The 26,629-nt window shown below is 39.8% G+C and overlaps 1 protein-coding gene across 2 annotated transcripts in view; it reads left to right on the forward strand.

Annotated features, from left to right (window-relative positions):
* LARGE1 (LARGE xylosyl- and glucuronyltransferase 1) overlaps positions 1 to 26,629 on the forward strand; it is a 280,592-nt gene that overhangs the window by 138,682 nt on the left and 115,281 nt on the right. For both annotated transcript variants that reach the window (XM_085227448.1, XM_085227456.1), the window contains 2 exons: positions 4,382 to 4,464; positions 17,024 to 17,147. In XM_085227448.1, coding sequence (XP_085083574.1) covers positions 4,382 to 4,464; positions 17,024 to 17,147 — 207 coding nt within the window. The remainder of the gene's footprint in view (positions 1 to 4,381; positions 4,465 to 17,023; positions 17,148 to 26,629) is intronic.

The raw sequence follows: 26,629 nt of genomic DNA on the forward strand, positions 1-26,629 counted from the left end.
CTTATGGAAGCCAACAGAATGATACGGTTTTCTTCTGATAGTATCCCAGTATCTTTCCAGCTTTTGCATCCATAAGCTGGGCATGTAGCTTGAATTAAGTGTGCATTAATAAACATTGTTAAAAGGGAGAATCTACCGGAAGATACTTAATTAGCACTGTAGCATCTCATCGTCCAGCAGAATACTAAGAAACATTTGCAGCATTTTTTCAGGCATATTTCTATTGTTACTATTCTCAACATTGTTGCTCAGTGGTGTTGAACATGCAGGGCTCCAGAGCCACAAAGAAAAGGCCCCAGCACTTTAAGCGCTGTAAAAACACAGGAAAGGCAGATGTTAACCTACCTTAGGGAGGCGTTTGTATCATATTTACATACTTGTAACATGCTTTTAATACCTCTTAATCACAGTCATAAGTTATTTATGAAGGGTTAAACAACTGCAATGGAATGCCTGGCTAGTACTGTGAAATTACTGAAGTATGAAATGCTTTACCAAAGACTCTAAACTAATTAGAGTTTATTAAGAGCAGTATTTCACCATTCCAAAATGTTGCCTGAGGAAGAAAAAGAATAACATCTGTTTATCTAGGCACCTCGTACTCCTCAGCATGGGATCTAAGGCCCAGTTCTTTGTGTGATTTTAACAATTTTCCTCCTATTAATATCACTCCAGAATGGTTTTATGTGAAATACCACTTTCCAAAAAATGTTTTTTTCATGACTGTAGCAGCTAAACCATGTCAGTGTGCACCTTGGTGTTATTTAAACTCCCTTTCCTAAAGAAGCTTAACTTCCTTAAATGCCTTTAAGCATATGGGCTTGAGCACTACCTAAACTATTTTAAATCAAAAGTAGCTATCTTTGTGTCTCTGATCCCCATTGTATAGAAAGAACAGTGTGGTTAACTTCTGTAGTGTTTTAATTGCATATTAATATCTGTGTGTGTAAGTGAATGCGGGGATGGGTGCTTTCAAGGAGCTCAGTTTCATCTTGCAGTGGTTTCTGGATATCCAGACTTCAACTGTATGATCATCACTGATTCCAGACAGTGAGGAGCAAGCGTAAAGCTTTGCACATAAAATGCACAGAGCTGCACATCAAATGCAGAGCTTTGATGTGAGATGTCTGGAGGGACATGTTGAACCAAGCTGGATGCTGCATTTTGGGGAAGCTGGGACGTCCATGGCTTACGTGCCTTCACTCCTAAGTGTTCGTTGCAGCCTAAGAAGCTGTGTGAATCACAGTGGCCCATTCTGATGGGATGGGGTACAGTCTTGTAGCCAACAGCAGAAGGAAAATGAGGAGTTTCAGAGATCTGGGAGGCTGCTGATCAATTTCATAATCTGGGAGCAGATGCTTACAGTAGTATACTCAGGAGGATTGCAAGGTCTTTGAAGTGTTTCCTTCTTCCAGCTGTTATTGCCCTATCTTGCCAGGGTATGGTTACAGCCAGCTGGTCTCCATACAGGGTTTCGGAAAAGCATGAAGAAAACTTGAGATCAGGGTTTTTTCATTAGAAAGCAGTTCATGTTGTTGACCTCACATTGACTTACAAATTTTCCAACTGATTCTGTTGAACAGTTAAACAACAAGGGGAAGGAAAGTGAATCAAGAAAAGAGGAGAAACAGTTTTGTAGCATGCTCTAGGGAAAAACTGTGGGAGAAAAAAAGGACTGGACTTCTATTCTTTTAGAAATAATTTTCTTCCCTATAGCTGATGGCAGGCAGATAAGTAGTATCAAACACTGCAGAGAGACTGAGCAAGAGATATATGGATTCCTGTGTCTCTGAATTTTAGAAAGACATTCAGAAGAGCAGCTGTCTCCTCACTGCACTTTGGCTAAATCAAAATACAGGACAGCAGCATCTACTAAAAGATACCAAGGAATGCCTAAGTTTAGCTTTGAAATGAACTGATTTAAGAAAAGGAGACGGTAAGGTGAAAGGGGAGGCTGTGAGGAGAGTTTATTTGGCCAGAAGATGTAAAATGAAGTTGACAGTGACATGACAGTGCTGTTCCTTGAAACTCATCAAGTGTTGGTGTCTGGTCCAGTGTCTTCAGGTGTTTAGTGTTTAAATCAGACCTAAAACCATTCTCAGTTAATGCTGTTTTTATTGGGATTTAAAGGAAGGATCTTAGGTCTTACAAGAACATGAGAAAGGCTAGGTTGTAGTGAGGTGGAAGTCAACCTCTTCTTCCAGGTAACAGCAAAAGGACAAGAAGTAATGGCTTCAAGTTGCACCAGGGGAGGTTCAGGCTAGGTATAGAACAGTTTCTTCTCAGAAGGAGCGGTGCTGCAGTGGCACAGGCTGCCCAGGGAGGTGGTGCAGTCACCGTCCCTGGACGTGTTCCAGAGCTGTGTGGATGTGGCACTGAGGGACATGGTCAATGGCATGGTGGGGATGGACTGGCAGTTGGACTTCATGATCTTAGTGGTCTTTTCGAACCTTAATGGTTCTGTGGTTCTGTGATTGAGAGAGGAGGCAGGGAGTGCACTGTCAGGAATCTGCACCTCATGGGAACCTATACCCAGAAGCATCATACAAACCACTGCTGTGGTAAGTCATTAAATAAAAGCAGCCTGTGTTCTTCCCTGTTATCATCACAAGAAAGAAACACAATCAATTTTTGCAAAGTGCTGAGAATGCTCAACTCCCTTTGACATGAAAGTGAGTTTGAATTGTGGAATATCTCACAGCACTGTTGTCAAAATGTGCTGTGCCGTATTTTCTTTCTCCTACTTCTCTGGATGGTTACCTTATTAATTCAAATCCTCTAAAATCTTCTCATCTTCCCAGCTAGTGATGCATGCTGGGGCAGGAGGCAGCTGCAGTGTTCATGTGGGACTGCACAATAGCACAGCCACTCGGCCATTACTCGATCCAAATTGCTCCCCACACCAGCTGGTGTTAATGGATGGCACTAGGGACTCTTTAGACGTGCCCAACACATGCCACCTCCTGTGTAAATATGCCTCTGTTACAGGCCAAGCTTTGGGAATGTATGACTATGTGAGAAGGCAGAATTCCTTATTTGTTCTCAATGTAGTGGGCTGCCTGTGGAAAATGAGAGCTGTGTGTGTGTGACAGACCAGCTAACCAACCTTCAAATGGAAGCCAAATGAGGCTTCCCTGCAGTTTCACAGCTGTGTCTCTGATCGCAGCTTTGTGCTGCCAACATGGTAAACTCTCCTTCATTTCTGTGACCACTAAGAAACAGAAAAATACAGAAGCTGGCTAATTTTAAAACCAGAGAAGAATAACTTGACAGCATTTTTTAAATTATTACTTGCTGCCTTAATAATCACGACTAGTAGCACAATTTTCCCTTTCCTCTTCAACAGATGAGTAAACTTCTGCCTCAGATTAAAAGGAAGGGAGGGAGAAGGAAGAGAATAAGGGAATATTTACCAAAGTGCTGGGGTAGGGACTCTTGATTTTGTTTTAATGCTGCCTAGTGCAGCCCACGCTACCAGTCATAGGCAGAGAAGTGACCTGTGCCTTCCCAGCTCGTGTCTTGCATTACTGTAGAATCTTAGAATCACAGAATGGCTTGGGTTGAATGGAGCCTCAAAGCCCAGCCACCCCGACCCCGTGCTGTGGGCAGGGCTGCCCCTCACCAGCTCAGGCTGCTCAGGGCCCCATCCAAACTGGCCTTGAGCACCTCCAGGGATGGGGCACCACAGCTTTTCTGGGCAGCTGTGCCAGTGTCTCATGTTCTCTGAGTAATCAATTTCTTCTTAATATCTAACCTAAATCTCCCATCCTTCAGTTTAAAACTACTCCTCCTTGTACCGTCACTGTCTATCCATGTAAAAAGTTGATTTCCCTCCTGTTTATAAACTCCCTTTCAGTACTGAAAGGCCCCTTATTGCTGGGACGCACCCATCCCTGGGCAAAATAATTGTCCCTGTTGTCCATCAGAGCTTGCTCATTCTCTCCTTAATAGGCATTCTTATGATGGAATGCTGAATTTCTAAGAGCGTATCTTCTTCTATCAGGTGTATTTTTGAGTTCAGAAGGTTAAACAGTGGCTGCCTGTTTGCATACTCAGAATTTTGTGTTCTGCCTAATGGATGTGTGTCTATATACACGTGCACACACATATGTTCTTAGCTAATAAATGCAATTCTGTTCAGACATCTGATGTGATCTGGGGACAGTAATGACTTTGGAATGATGATGGTGTTATAACTCAATTAAGATGTTTTTAACAAACTGCCTCAAGTGGGCTGCAAACAGCTGCAGAACACCCACTCAAATCTTTAACAATTGCTGCACTAAATAAAAGCACTGTCATGTATGTGCTCTCTCTAATAACTGATAGAACACAGGAGCAGGCTTTAATTTTTCTTCTTTTTGTTCCTCTTTTCCTGCAGACCATCCATGTTGCCATTGTTTGTGCAGGGTATAATGCCAGTCGAGATGTTGTCACACTCGTCAAGTCCGTCTTATTTCACAGGTAAAGGTACCCTTTTCTTCTTATATATTGTATATGTACAGATACACAAATAAGCTCTTGTCATGTTACTCTTATTCAAAGTCAGATTCCCTTCCTTTGTTTCTTCTTCTTTGCAAGGAATGAAGCATGAAATATGCGACCACCAAAAATAGATTCATTTGTATAAAGATCTGTACAGTGAATTGTAGGATTCAAAACTCCAGTTGCTACCTCTCCTTGTTGCACTGTGGGAATAGGCACCATATTTATCTGTACCGTAAGGCATCTGCACACTCCCGACTGCTGTAAAATAATGATAGTAGCAATAACAACATTGTTTTCATTTAGCTTATATTTGGTTCCAGTTTATGGCACAGGTGTAGGTAGTAATTTGAAAGCCATACCGATAAAGACACACTGGTGGTTGGTTGGCTATTCTAGCTTCCTATTTAGACGTTTATTTTTCAGTATAAACCTGTTACTATAGCCTGTATTATTTCAGATTATTTATTGTGGCTTTGGAGGATCTACTGGTAACCCCTCAGGAGGCTTTGTAACCTCATTTTAACACATAGAGCACAATTGCATGCCAAATTTTAGGGGCATAAATGTCCAATGAAGATAAAATAGCCAATTCCCTTAATAAATAGCAGCTTTAGAAAAACTGAAATGGTGTTAAACTGTGTATACACATGCGTGTATCCCTTGTTTGGTTTAGTTGGCGTTGCAGAAGGTGCTTTCCCAGGTAGCCAAGAAGGCCAATGGCATATTTGTATCAGAAATAGTGTTTCCAGCATGAGCTGGAAGAGACGTTAAGGCCCTGGAGCATGTCCAGAGAAGGGCTGTGGGGCTGTGAAGGGCAGCACAAGACTGATAGGAAGTGGATGAGGGAACTGGGGTTGTTCAGTCTGGAGGAGTCTCGGAGGAAACCTTATTGCTCTCTACAACAACCCGAAAGGAGGTTGTAGTGAGCAGGAGGTCAGCTTCTTCTCCCAGTATAACAACACTGATGGGACAAGAGGGTGTGGCGTCAAGTTGCACTATGGAAGGTTCAGGCTGGATATTAGAAAAAAAATATTCTTCGAGGAAAGTGGTGCTGCACTGGCAGAGGCTGTCCAGGGAGGTGGTGGAGTCACCATCTGTGGAGGTACTCAAGAATTGTTTAGATGTGGTACTGAAGGACGTGGTTTAGTGGGAAATATCGGTGGTAGGTAGACAGTCGGACTAGATGATCTGGGAGGTCTTTTCCACCCTTGGTGATTCTGTGGTTCTGTGATTCTGTGAAATGGGGCGTTGAGAGACTCATCAAACTCTTTAACGCAAACAGGACAAATAGACCAGTAAAATGTCCATAATAGTAAAATTGTCCTTTACTAAGGAGACAATTTCAAGCACTGCTTCAAACAGATTGATATTTTATAGCAGGGAGGACGAATCTTATTCATGTCATTCTAATATCTTCTTAAACCATGAGTAGGTCATTCCAGTCCCCAACCTTGCTCCTTACGTTTGCTTTGAACCCTGCTAGGACACTCTGAGTACTGATGCCCTTGCGGTGTGTTTAATGCACCATTTTAACTTTACTCATTTTTTGTCAGCTTTTTAAGAGAATGTAAATGCCTAACTACCTTCTACTGTGGGGAAAAACTCATTAAATGGTGTTTTTAAGAGTGGCTGGAATTTAAGTGAAGAGGGAAAATTCTCTTCTGTAGGTGTTAGGAAAAATTTCTTTACAGTGAGAGTAGTCAAACACTGATGCACCATGCCTGTCAGTGCTTGAGAGGCATTTGGTTAATGCCTTAATAATGCTTTAACTTTTGGTTTATGGGCATTTGGACTCGATGATCTTTGAAAATAAACTGTTCTATTCTACTCTCCAAAATATGATACTTTCACTATCAAAATGCAGCCTTTGCAGATCTTCCCAAAAATAGTATGTTCCTGTTAGATGAATATTAGAAAGGGCCAGGAGAAAGAAAAACAATGCTAAAATAAACATACTAATACCAAAACAGCAGTAAAAACCTGTATCATGCTCAAGGCAGAATATTTCTGAATGTTAAAATCCTGTTAAATTTTAAAACTCAATCTATTTCCAATTAGAATCCTGAATTATTCAGTGTAAACTGGCTTCATGTGGCAAGAATGTGAGGTGTTTTGTCTATTTTGATAGTTATCTCTAAGAGTTTTCTTGCAAATACTCTTTTTTTTTTTTACAGAGATGTGTTTTTTTCTGGCTTTTTGGATTTTTTCTCTTCTGTTACTTGCCACCATTTCAAGAAGGCTCAATTCCTGTATGTCTCCAGATACACCATAAATAATAGGAACATCATAGTTCAAAAGTTTAAACAGTTTCCTTTTGTGTTATTTAAAAGAAACGTCCCTGAAAAATTAAGAAATTTACAATCTGTTATAAGAGATATGGAAAATATGTTTAAAATAATGAAAACAAAACAAAGAGAAGTAATATTTGTGTTTTTTAGTCTCGTGGAGTCTGACCTTGACAAGAACACAGCTGCTGTTTGGATGGCAGTACTGCTCATCTCAAGGGATTCATCTAGCTCAGCAGAAGTGATCAAGATGAAATCCAGTATAGCTAATGAAACTTCAGAACAGTTGTAACTTTCAGAATAACCTGTCTGGCTTGTTTGCTTAAAACATACTTAAAGACAAACTGTAAGTGCTTTCCTGTCTTGAACAAGCTCTTCTCACTAGGCATTAAGTTGTGAACTAGAAAGAAGAGATGTGTTCAAAGAACAGACAGGGCTTCTTGAAGACATTTCTTCCTTATCCACAAAATCATAGAATGGTTTGGGTCAAGATCATCTAGTTCCAACCCCTGCTATAGGCAGGGACACCTCCCTCTAGACCAGGTTGCTCAGAGCACCATCCAGCCTGGCCTTGAATGCTTCCAGGTAGGGGGCATCCACAACCTCGCTGGGCAACCTGTTCCAGTATCGCACCACCCTCACAGTATAGAATTTCTTCATGATATCTAGTCTAAATCTATCTTCTTCCAGTTTAAAGCCGTTTCCCCCCATCCTGTCGCTACATGCCCTTATAAAAAGTCTGTCCCCATCTTCACTGTAGCCCCTCTTCAGGTGCTGGAAGACCACTATAAGGTCCCTCCAGAGCCTTCTCTTCTCCTGTCTGAAAAACCCAGCTCTTGCAGCCTGTTCTCATAAGGGAGGTGAGATCATCTTTGTGGCCCTCCTCTGGACCTGCTCCAACAGCCCAATGTCCTTCTTGTGTTATGGGCCCCAGCACTGGACACAGTACTTCACATGGGTTCTCACAAAAGCAGAGTAGAGGGGAGGATCACCTCCCTCAACCTGCCATCTCTTGATTCAACCCAGGATACCATTGGCCTTCTGGGTTGCAAGCACACACTGCTTGCTCATGTTGAGTCTTTTATCATCTGACTCCCCCACATTCTTCTCGACAGGGCTGCTCTCAAGTCCTTCTCTGTCCAATCTGTATTTGTGCTTGGGATTGCCCCAATCCAGGTGCAGGACGTTGCACTTGTCCTCGTTGAATTTCATGAGATTGGCATGTGTCCACCTCTCAAACCTGTCCAGGTCCCTCTAACTGGCATCCCTTCCTACTGGCCTGTCAACTGCACCACTCAGCTTGGTGTCATCTGCAAACTTGCTGCAAGTGCACTTGATCCCACTGTCAAGAAGATTGATTTTTGCTTCTTAAGCATCTATTGTGACTATGGCTACGTAGTGGAAAACCACGCCTCAAAAACTCTCCTTTCTTGAATGTCTTTCTTTGAAGTGGCGATGATGAAGAGGACTGAAGAATAAATTGCAAACAAACAACAGAGTTGAAAAATATTTAATTGTAAACCAATATTGCTTGCATTGGTTGCCATGTTCAAAAAATGCTATCTTGGAGACTGGAGGCTTGAAAATTACCCTGATTTGAAAGAAGGCTTATTTTAGTTGCTAGGATCTTTTTAATTGTAGGGAAGAAGGATGGAGGTAGGTCACTGTACTGCATTAGGAGAAATGAATTAGGAGTTGGAGGTGGTTGGTTCAGATGGTAGATACTTCATGACATCAGTAGCAGGTTCATCAATTCACTTGAGGGTCATCAGTGAGAACAGGCATGGAAATGTCTCTTTTTCTAACCCTTAAATGTGCACTGAGGAGTTCATCCTATCTGGCATGTGTAATTGAAAGATGTTTGCATAGAAAGCACAGCTATTGTTACATGGTTCTGCTTGGGCAGCTGTACTATTGCCCATTGGTCCTGCAGTGCAGCATCCTGAACACACACTAGTAGTGGAGCAGCTGTCCTCTAAAAGTAGCCACGTTTCATATCCTTACCTTTTCCTACTGGTGTTTGCTGTAAGAGCACTGTTTTCAGTGAATGTCTGGAATTCCGAGATGCCCCACCTGCTCTTATTGGAATATTCTTCCGTTTTACTAATTAAAGCATGTTTCAGCTGAGTATCTCTATTCTGAAAGAAGAAGAGGGGCCTAACAAGGGAATCCCTACTTCTGAAGTGTAAAAATTTTGAGAAAAGGAAGCCACGTCAGTTTAATCATCTTCCCCTGGCGTACTAACGTATTTGTTATAGCCCCAGCTTTGAGCTAGACTCCTAGGCAGAAAGATGCAAGACAGCAGGGGTGCTGGGTCATTAAGAATGAAAACTACAGGAGTTTCTATAGATGGAGTGTGCTGTCTCTACTCTCTTGCATGAAAGTGCAGCAAATCCTGCATATTGAACATTTTAGCTCTCCCCAGGTCTTCCTCCGCCAGCTCAAAAAAATCAAGTTTCTGATTCTAGTCATACCATATATATCATGAGACATAGGCAGGCTACTCATCCAAGCCACTCGAGAAGCTATGTCTGTCTTTGGATTCCAGAGAGGGAGAAAAGGAGTGGAAAGAGCTGGTGTGGTAAATTTCTTATAAGAACACCGTCATTCAAAAATGCATTTCACTCCCAACAGAAGAGAAGCTTGATTCCCGTTCTGTCTTTAGAAAACGTATGTTCAAGCCACAAAATCCCAGCAGCTTTTAACACCCAGTTTGACATAACTGACAGTCTGTTCTCAGGGGGACACTCCGCAGAGCTGCGGTAGTGCAGAGTTTGCAGACTCTGATAAATATGCATTGGCACTGCTGCACAGAGGGAGGCATGGAGAATGAGCTCTTAGTCCTCGTCTGCAACTTTCCTGCTTACCTCTCCTGGGCATCTAGTTCCTAATTATGATAGATTTTATAAATGTGCTGCAGGACTGAAGAATCTCTCAGACAGTTTAACGCGGCTAAGCTCTTATCAGTATGACCTAAGTGCAACTTAGATTTACTTTTTCTGAACCAAAGACTAAAACACGACTAAAGATATTGGGCCAACTGAGCAAAATGAAATGCAGATGCTTTTGGAAACAGTGCGTAGTGTCCAAAAAAGCATCTGCATTTCATTTTCAGATGTGATGCAGCTGTCTCTGGCTAATTACTATCCTTGAAACCTCTGGTACAAGTTCCATTGTCTCTTTTCAGTGTTTTACTCCATTTCTGAAAATTGTAAAACTTAGAAAAGGACAATGTTTACAGTTTCAGATTGCGAAGACCACTCTTATCTCTACTTAGGTAGTTCTTCACTTCATCAGGAACTGAAATCATTTTTAATGTGCTCTCCTCTTTTCCGAAGATGTGCTAAAACACCATGTTTCATTTGGGAATAACGAAAGGCCAAAATTACGCAATTATGACATGTTGCTGACATGTGAGGTCAGCCTGAGAATCTGTGAGAAATTAACTACTCTGTAGTGCCAGCTATTGCTGCCTTGCCAAAGTACTCCCTTGTATGTAGTGATTTGTATGCTAGCAAAGAGTGGTTTGGGGTTTTTTTAGTTGTTTTTCTGGAAACTCATCCCTCAATGGTGATGTGAGTTCATAATGTAAACAAAAGCAGTGAGATGAACAAAACTCTTTGTAATACAAAATAGCCTTTAAAAAGACAACTTTATTTCAAGGTAAGTAAATGTCTGAGTATTTTTATGATTAGGACTTTAAACTGTGTTATAGATTGCTTTAGCAAAAATAATCTGTTTTTCTTACAATAAGTAGAGTAAGACGAACAAAAAGAAAATCTAAATTAAATAAAAGGAATGACATACACTTTCCAAGGAAAAATCAGAAGTCAACACTGGCAGATAATTAAAGCTTACGTAATCTCATGACTTTATTCCCTGAAGACCTTTTTGCCTTAATGGAGTTCATTTGATAATTTAAAACTTCTGTCATTGTTTCCAACTTTTCTAACATATCAGTCTATTTTATAGGAGATTCTTCTGACAAAAAATAATATGTGAATTGGTTTCTCTGATGCATGTGAATACTTTATTTTGTATTTTATTGCTGTGCTAACAGTGGAGGAATAGTGGAGAAAATACTTTTAAAAAGAAATCTGTTATTAATTTCTGAAGTGATTCCTATAAGTTAGCACAAAACAAGACAAGCCATACATAAAGCAGCTCCTGCATGTTAAGATCTCTCCAATAGTTTAGGGAGCATTTTAATCAATACTGCGTGTGAATGGGTATGAAAAATCTTTCACATTGAAATTCTCCCCACATAAGAGATGAATTGTCACATGGGCACTAGAAAAAAAAAATCTCAAGTTGCCTTTTATAATTTCTGTTTGAAGTACTTGTTACCATTTGTTACGGGCATAAAAGGTATTACCTTGTTGTGCTTCCCTTAATAAAGTATAGGGTTTGGAGATAAACCCCTGGGCTACTGACATTTTTATATTCTTAGAAAATAAAATTCCTCTGTCGCAGAGTGAGACTATACAACCAAGCAGCTGCTTTTTGAATTGCTAACAATTGAGCAATGGAATAATATAGAAGGCAAGAGTGAGTCTTGATTCACTACTCCCTTTTTCAATTGTAGGTTTTTATATTTAACTCTGTGACAGTGGCTATTCCAAAAGAATGGTCCACAAATGCTTGAGCAAGCAGATCGAAACTGTGATGAATAAGAAGTTTTGAAATGTAAAAATAAGATATTGTGATTAAAAAAAAAAACAACAGCAACAAAGAAATGAGTATCTCAGAATAAACTCCTAATTTTTAGCCTGACTTTTAAAATTACTAACTTTTTTTTGCTGTACTAAACTTTATAGAACCATGGCAATTCTGAAAATGAAGGCATTCTTTTAAGCTCCTATATTTAGGCTTAAGAACCTATATTTAAGCATCCATGCTTGAAAATATTGGGCAGAATCTCTTTCCATTCGCTTTTGGGGGATGCAATTTAGATACAGAAATGTGTTCTCTTTATGTGTAGTTTACAGTGTCAGATAGTATTCTGGTCTTAAGATAAGTGGAAATAATATATGATGACTTACAGTTTTCTAAGTAGAATGGTTTAAACCTTGAGTTTCCACTTGATGAGAAATGCCCATATTTTGAAATGGCCTTTTTCCTCATTATGACATTAATATCAGCATTTTCCATGTTTCACAGAAACTGTGAAAAAATGTACTTTGTAAAAATTAAGATATTCAAAATCCTTGACCCCAAAAAGACTAAGCGATTTCTGGATATGGGGGAAAATTCCCTGACCGCTTCAATACTTATTTCAGTATTGAGGAAGCTGGAGGATAAGAGTTCAAGGGCCATCTGCTCTGTAACCTGGAGCACTGGAAACCTTGACTTCCAAACATCATGTGGAAATTTGGAGCCTATTATTTTTGCACCTGAAGTTTACCAAAACTGTTGTATATTGGCTTAGAGAAGAGAAGACTGTGGGGAGATCTCATTGCAGCCTTCCAGTATTTAGAAGGAGATTATAAAAAGGGAATGAACTTTTTACTCAAGTAGATAGTGATAGGACAAGGGGGAATGGTTTTAAGCTCAAGGAGGGAAGTTTTTGATTGGATGTCAGGGGAAGTTCTTTACAGAGAGAGTGGTGAGGTGCTGGAACAGGCTGCCAGAGAGTCTGTGGATGCTCTACCTGGAGGTGTTCAAGCCCGGGTTGGGTGGGGCTCTGGGCAACCTGGTCTGGTAACAGATCTGGAAGTTGGTGGCCCTCCTTGTGTCAGGGGGGTTGGAACTTAATGATGCTTGGGGTCCCTTCCAATCCAAGCCATTCTATGATTCTTTGAATCTGTATCACTGCATAGTTGCATATTCTGTCACTATTTACAGTATAGTGCTTTACAGAAGTACAAAATGTAACCAGTTTTTTTATTCTCTTGATGTGCCCAGTGGAAGATGAGTTGTATGGGAGGAAAAGGCATGGAGCTGCATCAGGGGAGGGTCAGGTTGGATGTTAGGAACAGGTTCTTCACCAGGGGGCAGTGAGCATGGAACAGGTGGAGTTCAAGAGGCATTTGAACAATACTTTGAGAAATATGGTTTAGTTTTTGTGTAGTCCTGTGAGAAGCCAGGAGTTGGAATCAATGATCATTGTGAGTCCCTTCCAACTTGGGATATTCTCTGATGCCGTATACATTAAAAATAAATACAACACACAGCTGTATTTTGAAATTCATTAGTAACGGGGAATTGAGAGGAAGTTCAGCTCACAGTTTGAGTAAGAGAATAGGAAGTTTGTGTTGGTCATCACTTTTTCTTTGAGACTTCATTCCAGGTTTCTTTCAGTGCAAGATTGAAATTCTGCACTGAAGTCCTATGGCTCAGGAAATGGAAGAAAATGGTTGGGTCATCACGATATCTCTCCTTCTATTGCAAGAAACCACAGCATAGAAATCCTTTTCATAATTTGATCTACCTTGACAACAGTTTATTTAATGAGAGCATCATATTTTACTGATTTTATGAAACTCAGCTTCTTCTAGCAAACCTCATTGTCTTTAGCTGCTCATTAAACTTATTCGCCAGCCATGCCACTCTTCCTTGTACCCAGTAAGGGATTCTTATGTCTCCTGGAAGATTTGCATATCTTTTCATTCTTTTCCCAAACTTCTTAAACTGTAGCTGCTAAATGCATGCCAAGGATTGCCCTCTGTATGGCTATCCTTTAGCTTCATTTCAGCTTTATAAGTCTTGTATACTAAAATGTCTCTATCCTTCTCTGGCACCAGTGCTATTGCAAAACATCTGAGTCTAGTGAAATGTAGCTCGCAGTGAAGTCCTTGGTTGTCACTCCTAATTCTGACAGCTAGTGATTCAATGATGTTGGCAAATAATTAATAGAAAAAATAACATGCCTTTTTAGTATCACTTGAGAAGAATTTCTCATCTTGCAGGCTCTCTTCTGTATCTTTTGCTGTGGATGATGATTGATCTTTAAGCTTCTGCACTTGTTTCATAAGCACTTCGAAGCAATCCTTATCTTTTGGGCTTTGCACATTGCTAACACTAGAACATCCAAAAACATCGTCTGTGTGTATGCTAATATCGTTACCTTCAGAACATCTTCCAGGTTTCTCGCTGTGCACTGTTGCCTTTTAGCACTAGTAGTCAAGCCTATCCTTTCGCATAACTAAAATCTCATCCAGAGTAAAATTTTGTGTGGCTGATGCACATTTAGTTGTAGATGTCAGCGGGTCACTCTTCTGTTCAAGGGATATATTTTTGTAAGTGATAATCCTCTGCTTTGCCTCTGACACATACTTTCCTTCCAGCTGAATCTTTACCACGAGGCTAACAACTTGAAAGAGATTTCTGTGTCGGAGTACAACTACTCCTTTCTTCTTTTTCCCAGTAGGAGCTGAACTAAAGAAAATGTCACCCACTTGTTCCCATTTAAGTTTCATACAGTATGGGTCACTCAGATAAGTATAAACTGCTACTGAACATCTGAGCGTCTTTGTATCAGATTTTTTTCTTTTCAAGTAGTGTGTTTTATCTTCAGATGTTTTTTATCAATTCCATTTAACTAAGTGGTGATTTGAAAGAAGATGTAGCTTTCTTGTTTTCAACTGATTTTACTCTCCTTATTCTACTTTGCAATGTATAGATAAATGACCCTGAAAAAAAAAGAAGAAATTGCTAAAGATCACCAGCTGGGAAATAGCCTGACCAGATACCAGACCCTGCTAAGCAGAAGAACCTGTATAGATTGTGTGTTGACAATGTACACCTGTTTACCTTGAAATACTGCTTCACCAATTCCACTGACTCTGGACCTTTGTTTCCCTTGGCCTTTTCTCTGCTGATGAAATACATTTCCTGATCACTTCCATTTCCCGATTCTTCCTTGGCAATGAGCCTGGTTACTGTGGAATCTGCATGAGCCAGGACGTCTTCTTCTCTCCTGCTGGGCTAGTGAAGCAGTTATAATTGCTATGATCCTTTTAAGTTGGTACTGCAAACCTCAGCAAACTACAGCTTTACTTTTCCTCTGCTCATTCCAGGACACACGGGAGATGAAAAGACCTTTGTCTTTTTGGAAGGCATATTATGGCTTAGTGTTTTGCTATTGTTAAACTCAGATCAGCTGTGAGTTTTTTCTGCCGTCATGATTAACTCTTATGTAAGCCTTCTAACTAGCCCTTTTCCTGCCTTTTCTATAAGCGTATAATTTGATCCACAGTCCCCTTCAAAACAAAAGAACAGCTTCACTGATATTACTGGATATTGGGTTGGATTTTATGTGCAGTATTTCTATCATCACAAAAGCGAGCTATACATTGCTTATTACAGCAATCTCCTGTTTCTGCTGAGAGGTGTGTTATGATACTATGAACCGTTATATGTATTTTTAGATTTTCTTGTGAACTTCGTTGAGCAAGAAACAGTATTACTCATCAAAGCAGAGAAGAGTAGCATTAAAGAGAAAGGCACTTATTCTTCATTAAGGGAGGAAATGGAGAAAGAAATAACCTTCATCTTTTGGAATAAGCCCAAAAGTATAATGGAAGTGCATTGTCCTGAACTAACATAGATTTCTTCACTTCTCTTTCACACAGCAGCACGAAGTAGTGTCAGTCATATTCTACCTTAACATCTGAAACTAACTTCTCCTTCTTTAGATGAAAAAAAGTATTTGTTGACAGTACAGCCATTTACCTTCATAAATTTCACAGTAATGAAATTCCAATACTCCACCCTAGGGAAGAAAGGTTGAGCCAGTGCAAAAGTCTAAATGGATATCTGTCATCTTGGTGGCTTTTGCAAATTCTGTCCTTCTCTGCTGACAGTGAAAGCTGCAAAGTTAGGGATAAACACAGAAGACTTACAAATCGTGACTAGTTTTCGCTGGCTGATTTTCATACTTGAACCATTTAAACTGAGTAAAGGTCACTTTGCTTACTGTTCCTCAAAGAGAGAAGCAAGGCTAAGGGATTTAAATGTGGTGTTTGTAATACGAACGTTCACATTACTGTGGAAAAGTTCAAACACTTTGTCAGACTTTGCTGGTCTTGTTGATACTGGCTTTACTTATCCCGATTTTGAAGTTTCTCATAGAATCATAAATGGTTTTCATTTGAAGGGACCTTTAATGATTATCTGATCTAACTCCTCTATCATGGCAGGGACATCTATCAGTAGACCAGATTGGCTAAAGCTCCATCCAGCCTAACCATGAAAACTTCCAGGGATGGAAAACCCACAGCTTCTCTGGGCAACCTGTTTGAGTGCCTCATCACCGTCACAGTAAAAAATAACTTCCTAATATCTAATCTAAATCTGCTCGCTGTCAGTTTAAAACCATTAGCACTATTCCTATCACTACATGCCCTTGTAAAAAATCTGTCTTTCTTATAAACCCTCTTCAAGGATTGAAAGGCTGCAATGAGGTCTCCCCAGAGCCTCCCCGTCTCCAGGCTGAACAATCCCAGCTCTCTCTGCCTTTTTTTGGAGAAGAGATGCTCCAGCCCTCTGATCATCTCCTGGCTCTTCTTTTGGCATAGTTCAAGTAACTCTAAGTACAGAGATGATCCCAAGTCTGGTGTTTTAAAGTAATATATTTTATTTGTTCCTGCTTTTCTTCAGCCTGCCTTATAGGAACAAGGATGAACTTGTCCTCGTAGGAATGAGGATGTGGGGAAATTTACATTCTCAAGTGTATTCATTATTTCAGTAGCAAGAAGGCACTCACCTGAAACATCTAGTTCTGGTTCCCACAGGATAACTGTTAATACCCAGGGTTTGCTTTGTAGAAATGATGCATGTAATCTCAATAGTCCTGGAATGATATCTCATTCAGGTGATTATTTTTCACCTCACCTGTACTCCCATTACTCCACAGACTATTCTTACCATAGCGATAAATTACCAGGTTCACTGAGAAAACTGAAAGCAATCACTTTCACATCTTAAGGCCCAAAGGAGGAATTAACTTGGATTTCTTTTAAGAGTCCAGTAGGATGGACCAGATCCTCAGCTGTTTTAAATCAACACATTCCACTGAAGTCAGAGGAACTATATTTACATATTTACAAGTGTTCTAGTATTTCTGTTATTGTTACATTTATTCAAACTGTATCTCAACATTTTCTCTGCAGGGCAGTACTCCATCAAATGTGATGTACACTTTGTCTTGCAGCCTCTGACATGCATAAAACTTTGTAAGCTTTCTTGTTCTATTGCAATAAGAATTAGAATCCTTTGGACCAATGGATTTTTCTCCCTTTCTCTGTCAGGCGAAACCCACTCCACTTCCACCTCATCGCAGATGCAATTGCCAAGCAGATCCTTGCGACTCTGTTCCAGACTTGGATGGTCCCTGCTGTGCGCATAGACTTCTATGATGCAGATGAACTCAAGGTAAAGACAAACACAGCTGTTACTCATGCACTTCTGGTTTCATTTCTTTTCATTCGTCTGGACTGGGGAGTTGAAGGAGAATTGCATTGTCCCTGGCTAAAAATAATCCTAACCACATGTCTGTTAATCTCAGTTACACGTAAGTAGAAGATAGTGATTTGCTAAAATCAGTGTGGTTTCTCTGCTCACGTTACATATTGTTTAGAATTTTACCTTCTACCAAGAGGATTCTGGTTTTCTGGGTTAAATTGCATCGGATGAAATGATGTTTTGCTAAGGATGCTTCTTTATAGTACCAATGGAAGAATCATGAGTATCTTGTTCAATAATCTTAAGTCTTTTACTGGAAACAGTCAACCTCCTTGAATTCCTTAAGCAAAGGTGTAAAACAGTGTAAGTGCACGCAACCTGACAAGTTATCAATATTATATTTTGAAATAGCTATCTTTTTTTTTATCTAGGTGCCCATTCAAAAGGAGTGACTGAAAAAAGGAGTGCTCCAATGGGGGAAAAAATGACTTACTGAAACATGAAGTCATTATCTTCTCATAGATTTAGAAAGTTTAAATTAGGTCATGGATGCACAGCTTTGAATTTGAGCTGCACGTTTGTTAGTGTGGAAGTAGATTGAAGAGCTCAGATTTTAGTGTTTGGAGTTGGTGGCAATAATTTGTATGACTGAATCAGACTATTCTGAACATACCCCTAAAGAAGGAAAAAACAGAATTTAGAAAAATGGCTATGCCAGTGAAGGAGTAAGTTCGAAGTGCACCATGTTGTAGAATCTTGAATACAAAATGTTACAGAAAGAGATGGAAAAGGGAAAACTTGATCCTTAGGAAAAATATTTTTTCCAGCTATTTTTATTGGTTTCTATATGAAGCCATATTAAGTATTGACCTAATTAGCTAGAAATCTCCCAGAGATCTCCCTTCTGTTCTTTCTAGCTTCATAGTGAGGAAGAAGTTTGTTCTTCTGAGTCTTGCACATGTCTATGTTACTTCTACTTTTCTGTTAATTGTAGGATTTTACAGTTCTTAATTAGCCTCTCAGCTGAACATGACAAACCTCTTAGCATTTTCCTTCTGGTCATTTGGGTATGGTCCAATCTAGCTAAACAAATAAACAGGAGAGCTTATTTCAGTGATCCCTAACTTACTGCTTTTTAGGCAACAACACTGTGCAGATAAGAAGCTACAGAGTAAAGTCTTGTCTTGTCCCTCCCTTCTTCGCTTTAATTTTTATGTGGCCAGTGACCTAATGCAACACTGGACAATCTTGCTTATAATCCATACGCTTTAGGCTGGGGATCACTTTCTTAGTGGTGCAGGTATTGATGCGTAAATACATCGTTCCAGATCTGCCATTATACTGGCTCATATCCAGATCAGACTGCAACTTTTAGTAAAGAACGCAGAGGAACTGTTTAAAGACAGCTGTAGGAGCTCATCTCTTTTTTTTTCCTACGTAATCTCTGGAGAGGTGTATGGGGCTACTGAATCACGGCCTGAACCTTTGATTGGTCACCTGAGGCAAGCAATGAGTCAGCCACGGGAGCACAGGTGAAGGCAAATCACCTGTGCTGCAGGAAGGGGTGGAGCCTGGCTCCACCTCTCCTAGACCCATTTAAGAGCTGACTGCCAGTGGGGAAGGATCTCTCTGGAGATCTGCTCCATCAGGAGTTCATCTTGTGAGCCTAGGACAGGGTGAGTGACTTTCTCTTATTTCTCCAATGTAAATTATATTAGCCAACCTCCTGGATATATATCTATACCATCTGTATATCCATTGATTAAACAAGAGGATTTAATGATTATTGTGAGTTCACATTTTTCACGTGCACTCCTAGGGGATACATTATTCGGTCCAGTGTTAGGAAAACATTGAGCTTACCATGGAATGCTTTACTTTTCTACCATTCTCTTAAAGTCTGCCCTTTTTCTGATACTTGAATACAGTGTTACCAAGTGTATATACCAAATCTCAATTTTTAATAACCTTACATATTTTTTTTTAAACCTAGAGTCATTGCTAACTGCTGATGTCTAAAAGGGTTTAGACTGAACAATAGCTTGGGAAGTTCCTGCTTAGCCTTCAGTCACAACCATCTCATTTTTGAGGGGAGTACATTTTAACTGGAACAGAAAACAGTTAATTTCATGTTTGTTTTGTTTTATTTCTCTTTAGATATGTATGACCTTCCAGCCCCTTACTTCCTAACACAGCAGGAGGTGGCGTGTAAGCTTAAGTCCTGGGAAAAGTCCTGCTCCTGCACAGACAGTGGAAGGGAGCACAAAATGTTCTATTCCCCATAAATACTATGAATTCTTGATTGCTTCAAAATATCTGTTTTCAGTTCAGGCAACATTATCCACTAGAGTATAATTTTTTTTCAGAGCCAAAATTTGGAGACAAATATTTAGCAATGTTTCTTAATACCTCCTGCAGTTCTTAAACACACACTGCTTAGCTTGGAGTTAGAGCAACCAGTGTCCTGAAGGATGGTAGAGGAAATAAGTCTCCGTAGTAAATGATGTTTTCTCTCAGGTTATAGAGAACTGGATGCTTTCCATTTAAGAAACGGAAAAGAAAGTACTGCTGATTATCCTTGATCTTCTAGCGCTGGCAAACAAGCACAGCTACACTTTGTTTGCTTCTGTGAAAGAGCCATGTCAGATACTCCTTGTGAATTTTAGAGAAGATGTGTTTTTCCTTTTGCAAGATGACACTGCTGTTCATATTTGTCCTGCAGCACGTAGAACCTTCATTCATTCTCTCCCTGGAAGTAGCTACCAACCAGCTTGCTTGGAAGTGTTATGAAGCGGAGGAGAGCATAGGCATGGCAGTGTCCATCTTTGTTTGATGCCCTTGTAAGAGGATGTGGCAGAAGAGGAGCCTGACTCTAGAGCTGAGCAAAAGCAGCAGCATTTCCAGAAAGATCAGACATAGGGGAATGTGAGCTTGCTGTTTATATTTCTTTCAAACAGCCGTTTTGATCATTGTAACAGCCAGTTCTAATAAGACACTTTATAACTTCCAAAATAGTTTGGAGTGTCTCCTCTTTGTCTTGCCCATAACCACAAGGGAGACCGGTGTCTAAAAGCTCTCCCTCACCTTAGAAGCTGTTCGTATTGTGGACTGTACTGGCAGTGCAGCTCTCTTCCAGTAGCTAAACATGCTAAATGCAGCTAGCAGTGAACAGTAAGCATCCTTGAAGTGTGGAGAGCTGGTAATGGCAGCAGTAATTGAGCCACTCCATAGCAGCAGAGTTTGTGCTGCTTCTGTTTGGTATGGCCCACACGTAACACTTCCACATCTCCAAGGCCACATATGGCTGTGCCTACGAACTGGAAGTTACTTGGCAATGTAGATTTATTTCATATGCTCACAGTAGCTCTTGTCATTCCATTTTGGTCCTGATGCATTAGATGTAGCCATTACAACACAGCCTCGCAGCAAATAACTAGAAATGGGAAATTATCATCTTGAACATTAAGTAAAAGAAAAAAACATACCTGTGGAACATTGATCTAAAAGACCTATTACAGATGTGGCTTGCAAATATCATGCTGCAGGTTATTGTGGTTTTTTTTTTCCAATTTAGTCTGACATGAAGAAAATACATTAAGGATGTGCCCACTCTAGCACTTAGCTTCTGTGCTTAATTTTTTGACGTGGAATCTCATGCCAGTTCATTCACATGGAAGTGCAGGCATTAAACCCATTGTGATCAGTGCTGGCCCAGAGCAGAAGGAGCAGCTGATAAAGCAATACAGAATGTGTGATGTGTGGAATATAGATGAGGTGGGTTTGTTTTCCCAGATGTTGCCTGACAGACTGCTGACAACATCAGGTGAACTGAGGGAAGCAGAAGGTGAAGGAGCAGTTGTCTGCTCTGCTGTGTGTGAATGTTGATGGTCCAGATAAATGCAGTCTCCTCGTCACTAGAAAAGCAAAAAAATCCTTTAAATAGTTCAGCCCATAATTGTACTGCAGTCAATCTGTGAACTACAAGGTAGGGATGTTGATTAGGTTTTTTGCAACAGATGTGCATTTGATCTGAAGGTGAAATGTAAAACACTCCACAGTTTTCTGCATATATGGACAACATCCCAGCTTCTATCATTCTCAGAAACACCAGACTACAAGTCTCACTATTGATGTTGCTTTTGGTAGTTTCACACCAGAAGTGTTGGAGTAGTCTATACATTCAGTTAAAGTTGGTGGTGTGGTCCAGGGAGGAGATCCAAGCTGGTCTCACGTGTGGAATAAGCAGCATCTAACTTAAGCATGAAAGGAGTCATTCCTCAGAAGTTCCACTTTCCTTCCATCTAAACTGTGAAGGCAGTTCCTTTGGTCAGATGTATCAGTGTTTGGTCAGACAGGCAAGCGCTATGAGATTTAAGAATGAAAATAAATTTTATTGTTTAATTATGAACATAGTGTAACTGGGTCTCAGGGCTGTGCCTGTGTGCTAGGTTACTAATTCCTGCGCAGATGAAATAAAGTGCTGCTGATTTAAGACAGCAAACCAGATTGAAACTAGATGATTGATTTAGCTGCTGGCCATCTGCACGAACATTTGACAGATTGTTACAGGAGCTCTCCCAGTGGGAATTTCAGACAGTTCTTGAGATTCCCCAGGCAGTCCATGCTGTGCCTACACCAATTTGTATGCTTAAATGTGTTGATTAACGTCCTGAACAGAAAATCTGTTGGACCCAGAAATTCCCAGGAAGTTCTTGCTATAAAATTAATCAATTGTACGAGAGTAAAACACTTGTAATTATTCAATCGAAACAGTTCCTACATATGTAGAAATGATCAAGTAGAACAGTCTTTTGTACATAGGAAATGTTTTGCATGTAGTTTAAGGAGATATGTAGTGATCGATCATGCATGTGCTAGAGTGCTCATCTGGGACCACAGACGAGCTGAGTCATAATAATTGACAGAACCAAGTTTTTCAGGGAGTCTTACCCAGTCCAACTAAGATGCACCTGCAGGGACCCTTACAATGGAAACTCCCTTCACCATCCAAACTGCAACCAAGTGTCCTTTTAATAAACTGGATTATCCATGGAAAAGTTACCAAGATCCCAGTAAGTAGTTAACTTTTTTTTTACATGTTCTCTTTTCTTAGTATCTGTGCAATAAGTGACGTAAAAAGCAAATCAAATGGCATGGCATTTTTTGTTACCAGTGAAAGCTTTTCCAATGAAAAATAGTATTGGTGGAGCTGTATCATACACTGCCATATATCAATTTTGAAAACACATTCAAGCAAATACAGTTGCAGAAGCAATCAGCCATAACAGTTTATTTTCACAAGACTAGTGACTGGCTGCTAGCTAGCACTAACTAGAAGAGTTAAACCTTATTTGCATAGGGTTTAAGGGCACTGAATAATTTTTTTCTGTTAAGTAGTTCATTGAATGCCCCAGAGGCAGACACACAAAGTTATAAAACAAACGTACATTAATTTTCTTCTTTTCTTTTCACATGTGAGATCTAATTGTTATTAATACAATATAGGACCTGAAACACAGCACCTATTTGTTTGTATTCATTCATGTAGTAGACGTAGGTATTCAATGAAGGAGTTTCTACACATCTGTTTTTGTTCAAATATTGTTATGCTATGGTAAGCTTGCATTTCACTAATATTAGGTCTTTCTATAAGCGGGTCTGCTGTACATGTTAGTGAAATCATAGCCATGGATTGCTGATTTTTCCCAGCTTTTCTCTTTCAAGAGTATTTATCCTGATTTCAGGTGGGGTATAGTTTTTTTTCACAGTGGCTAGTATGGTGCTTTGTTAGGATGAGAATAGTGTTGTTAACACAACGATATTTCAGTTATTGCTGAGCTGTGCTGGGGGAGATGCTCGAGGGAAGAGTGCATGCACAGAGCCAGGAACTTTTCAGCTGCTTCTTCTGCCCTGCCAGTGGGGAGCCTGGGGATGCACAAGTAGCTGGGAGGGGACAGAACCAAGACAGCTGAGCCAAGCTGGCTAAGGGAATATCCTAGACCACATGACATCATTCTGAGTGACAAAACTGTGGGGAGCTGGCTGTGGGAAGCTGCTGTTGTTCCGGGACTGGCTAAGCACTGGTCCACTGGTGGTGAGCAATTATGTTGTGCATCAATTGCTTTTTGTCGTGATTGTTTTAATTATTTTTATTTCCTTTGTTGTTTTTTTGTTTGTTTTGTTTTGTTTTCATTTTATTAAACTGTCCTTATCTTGATTCATGAGTTCTCACACGTTTACCTTTTCAATTCTCTCCCACATCCCACTGGGGGAGGTGGTGAGCAAACAACTGTGTATGTGGTCCTGAGCTGCCTGCCAAGTTAAATCACAATAGAGTTTAAAAATAAAGGAAAAATACAAATTCAAGTTTTTCAAAACAAAAGCCTACAGCCAGAATGCTGTACAGAGTTTCATAACTCGCGTGAGTTAGTTTTAGACCTGAATTTCCACATAAAAACTTAAACTTTTTGCATTTACTAATGAACATAATGAACACAAAAGACCTGAAATCTCAGTGACAAAATATGCTTGCGGTTGTGACATGCAAAGAATTAGGTGGTGTTACTCTTTGTTCATCCACCATTTTCACTACCAACAACTGGATCTTAACAGAACAGGTTTTGGTAAGCTGAGCTATTTTCTTGCATCCAGGCAAGAGTGGGAAGAAATGGGTAGAGCTAATAGAACATCCCTAGCACAGTGGAACCCTTATAAAGTGGTCAGATCAGTCTCATCCCTGACTTTGCCTCTAGAGGGAGGCAACACAGCAAAGGTCAAAGAGTTTTATGCAGAAGATTTCTGTGTAATTTGTCCTAGGATTTACCCATCTTGACAGTTCTTGTAGGACTTGGAACTGTAAGCAACTGGTGTACTGGAATGAAGCCCAGTATGATACAAGCAGGTGCAGTATGTCATGGGCCTTACTCAAAGAACCCTACCTACTGTGTTGTGTTAGTGCTTTGCTCATATTGGGATGAATTATGAATTTAAACAGGCTATTCCAAAGCAAAGCATAACCTTCATGCTGGTGCTAGTGTTTTGAAAACAGTAGAGTTCTTGGTTAATTTTATAACTTATCTCTAACAGCTGTGGGCTTCTTTGAAGCTCCACCTTTTCTTGATGCTAGGGAAAAGCAAGACTTTTCCCTGTGTCACTATGTGCTACACCCACAAGGAAGCCACTCTGTTCTGCACAACGTAAGTGACATAAGGAATAAGGAGCCAACACTCTTCCGCTGCCATCACCCACATTTGTATCATAGTGTTGGACTCAGCGACATTTTGATAGCAAGGATTCCTGTGTGGCATTCAGCTTCTGTAATGTCATTCTTATTGCAACAGTGTGTGCTAAACCCTCAGGGAAAGCTGTTTTAGCAGGGCATGAGAAAAGAAAAATAACTGCACATGAGATTTTCCAAAGATGATCCAGTTTTACAAAAATTATCCAATGTGTCCTGGTAAAGAAAGAAGTTTAAAACCACACTGTGCCTCAAGCTGACTGCTGCAACTATTGTTTTTTCTATATATCTCCATTACATCAACTGCTTTTGCAGAACTGTATCATCCTTCTCTGAGGAATGAAGGCATTTTGCTATTCTAACCTCACATTTTTTCCTACACTGGGAAATTGTTTAACGTTTTCATTTGCATATAGGTATGGGTTGCATATTCACTGTACTTGCTAGTTAATGGTCATCCTGGACAATTTCTTTTCTTGACGCTAGCAGATGAAGACTTGGGAAGACATGTATAATGAGTATTGTCTTACATCTTAATGGCTTTTCACCTGCTCATAGTGTTACCTCCTCATCTAGGGATTACTGATTAGAGCACAGCATTGACTGAGGCAAGCTCATTCCTGCTGGACAGATAGCATAGGCCAAAAGTATTCTGAAGGACTGAATTGTTTGTTCTTGTAGTCATAAATGGTGTTCACTTTACCTGGAATACCTATATACATGACACCTTTTCCCAACTCTACTAATTACAAGCCATCCTGAGTCTGATATAGCACTAGCACATGATGAAGTCTCTCTTCTCATAGGTCTTCTGTGTCTGTCTCAGCCTGGGTAAAGGCATTCAGAATAATTTGATGTTTGAGTATCTGCTTCAAAGGGGGAAATTTATAGTAAGGTTAGTAATTATGTGCCACTGATGATGCCTCTTTTTCAGTCAACTTGATATGAAAACATCTGAATTCTTAAATTGTGAAATATAATTTCTGTTAGTGAAGAGATCATTTTTCAGATCAAACTGACTTCACCTTGCAAGTTTTGTTGAGGATGACTGTCTTACCCTTTCAGCAACAAGGATGAAAACTCAGCATTGTTTTGATCTCCTGATAATTTTCTCATATACCGTTCCATTTCATCAGGTTTGAGCCTTTTCATGGTTGAATGGATTCCACAGCTTTTTATCTAATGCAGATGAAAGCCTTCATGAAATGCTTCCAGCTGTATGGTTTTAATCAGTCATTCAGGATCTGTCTATTCACCTGTCTCTCTGACTGCATCTGATGGTCCTTAGGGTGAAACTACGAGATTACATGGAGTTTGGGTGACACCAGTGGCTTAGTCTACACACCAAAAGTTTCAAGAAAAGAAAGAGATATGTCTGCTACATGGACACACCCTTAAAATGTCACTCATACAAATTCACTGTTATCTTGACCAGTATTTAACCAGAACTTAGGCAAGAAGCTAGGTTGGCGTTGTAATCACCAAGCTTAGTATTTCTTGCTTTGAAAGAGCCCAGCTTTCCCAACTGTATCTTTATTTTCTTTATAGTGTATCTCTAGTTAATTCTGTATTGTATAAGAGATATGTCTTTCTGTTAACAAAGAAAAGAACACTATTTTTTTCCTTGTTGTTGTAGTGCTTCTTATATAAGGTTACTGTTAGTATTGCTGTATTGCTGGTTCATACTGGTAATATGTTTTGTTTTTTATTATCCTTCTTATCCCAGATGCACTAGAAGAACTTCTTAATTTCCAGGATTTTCAATAGTTTTCATCTATTGTAATATTTACCATTGGAGAAAAAAGCATCATTTCATGTAATTTTTGTTCTCTTCCAACAATAATTGCTATACAAGAAGTTCACACTTGCCTGGCCTCCAGACCTGCAAAATGGAAGATTATTTGTTTTCCTGCTAATTCTTTGCTTTTGCTGAAAGTAAGGGAGCTAATAATTCTTAGTGGGATGTGTTGTTTATCTAACCAGCAAAATGTGTATTCCACCACTAATGGGCCTCTTTTTTGTTGAAGCATTCTCAGCTTCTATTATTTAACCTTATTTAAGTTTCCTTCTTTGTTGATCTGGAGGTAGAAAATGTAAAGGTTTATCTCTGTAGGGAGATGATTTTCCTGAAGAGATTCTGTTTAATAGCTTGTGGCTTCGTTCTGAGTAGAGGAGTGAATCTTTTTTTTTTTCGTTTACATGTCACATTTCGACA

The sequence above is a fragment of the Meleagris gallopavo genome, chromosome 1 (assembly GCF_905368555.1).
Source record: "Meleagris gallopavo chromosome 1, MGAL_WU_HG_1.1, whole genome shotgun sequence".
Classification (NCBI taxonomy): domain Eukaryota; kingdom Metazoa; phylum Chordata; class Aves; order Galliformes; family Phasianidae; genus Meleagris; species Meleagris gallopavo.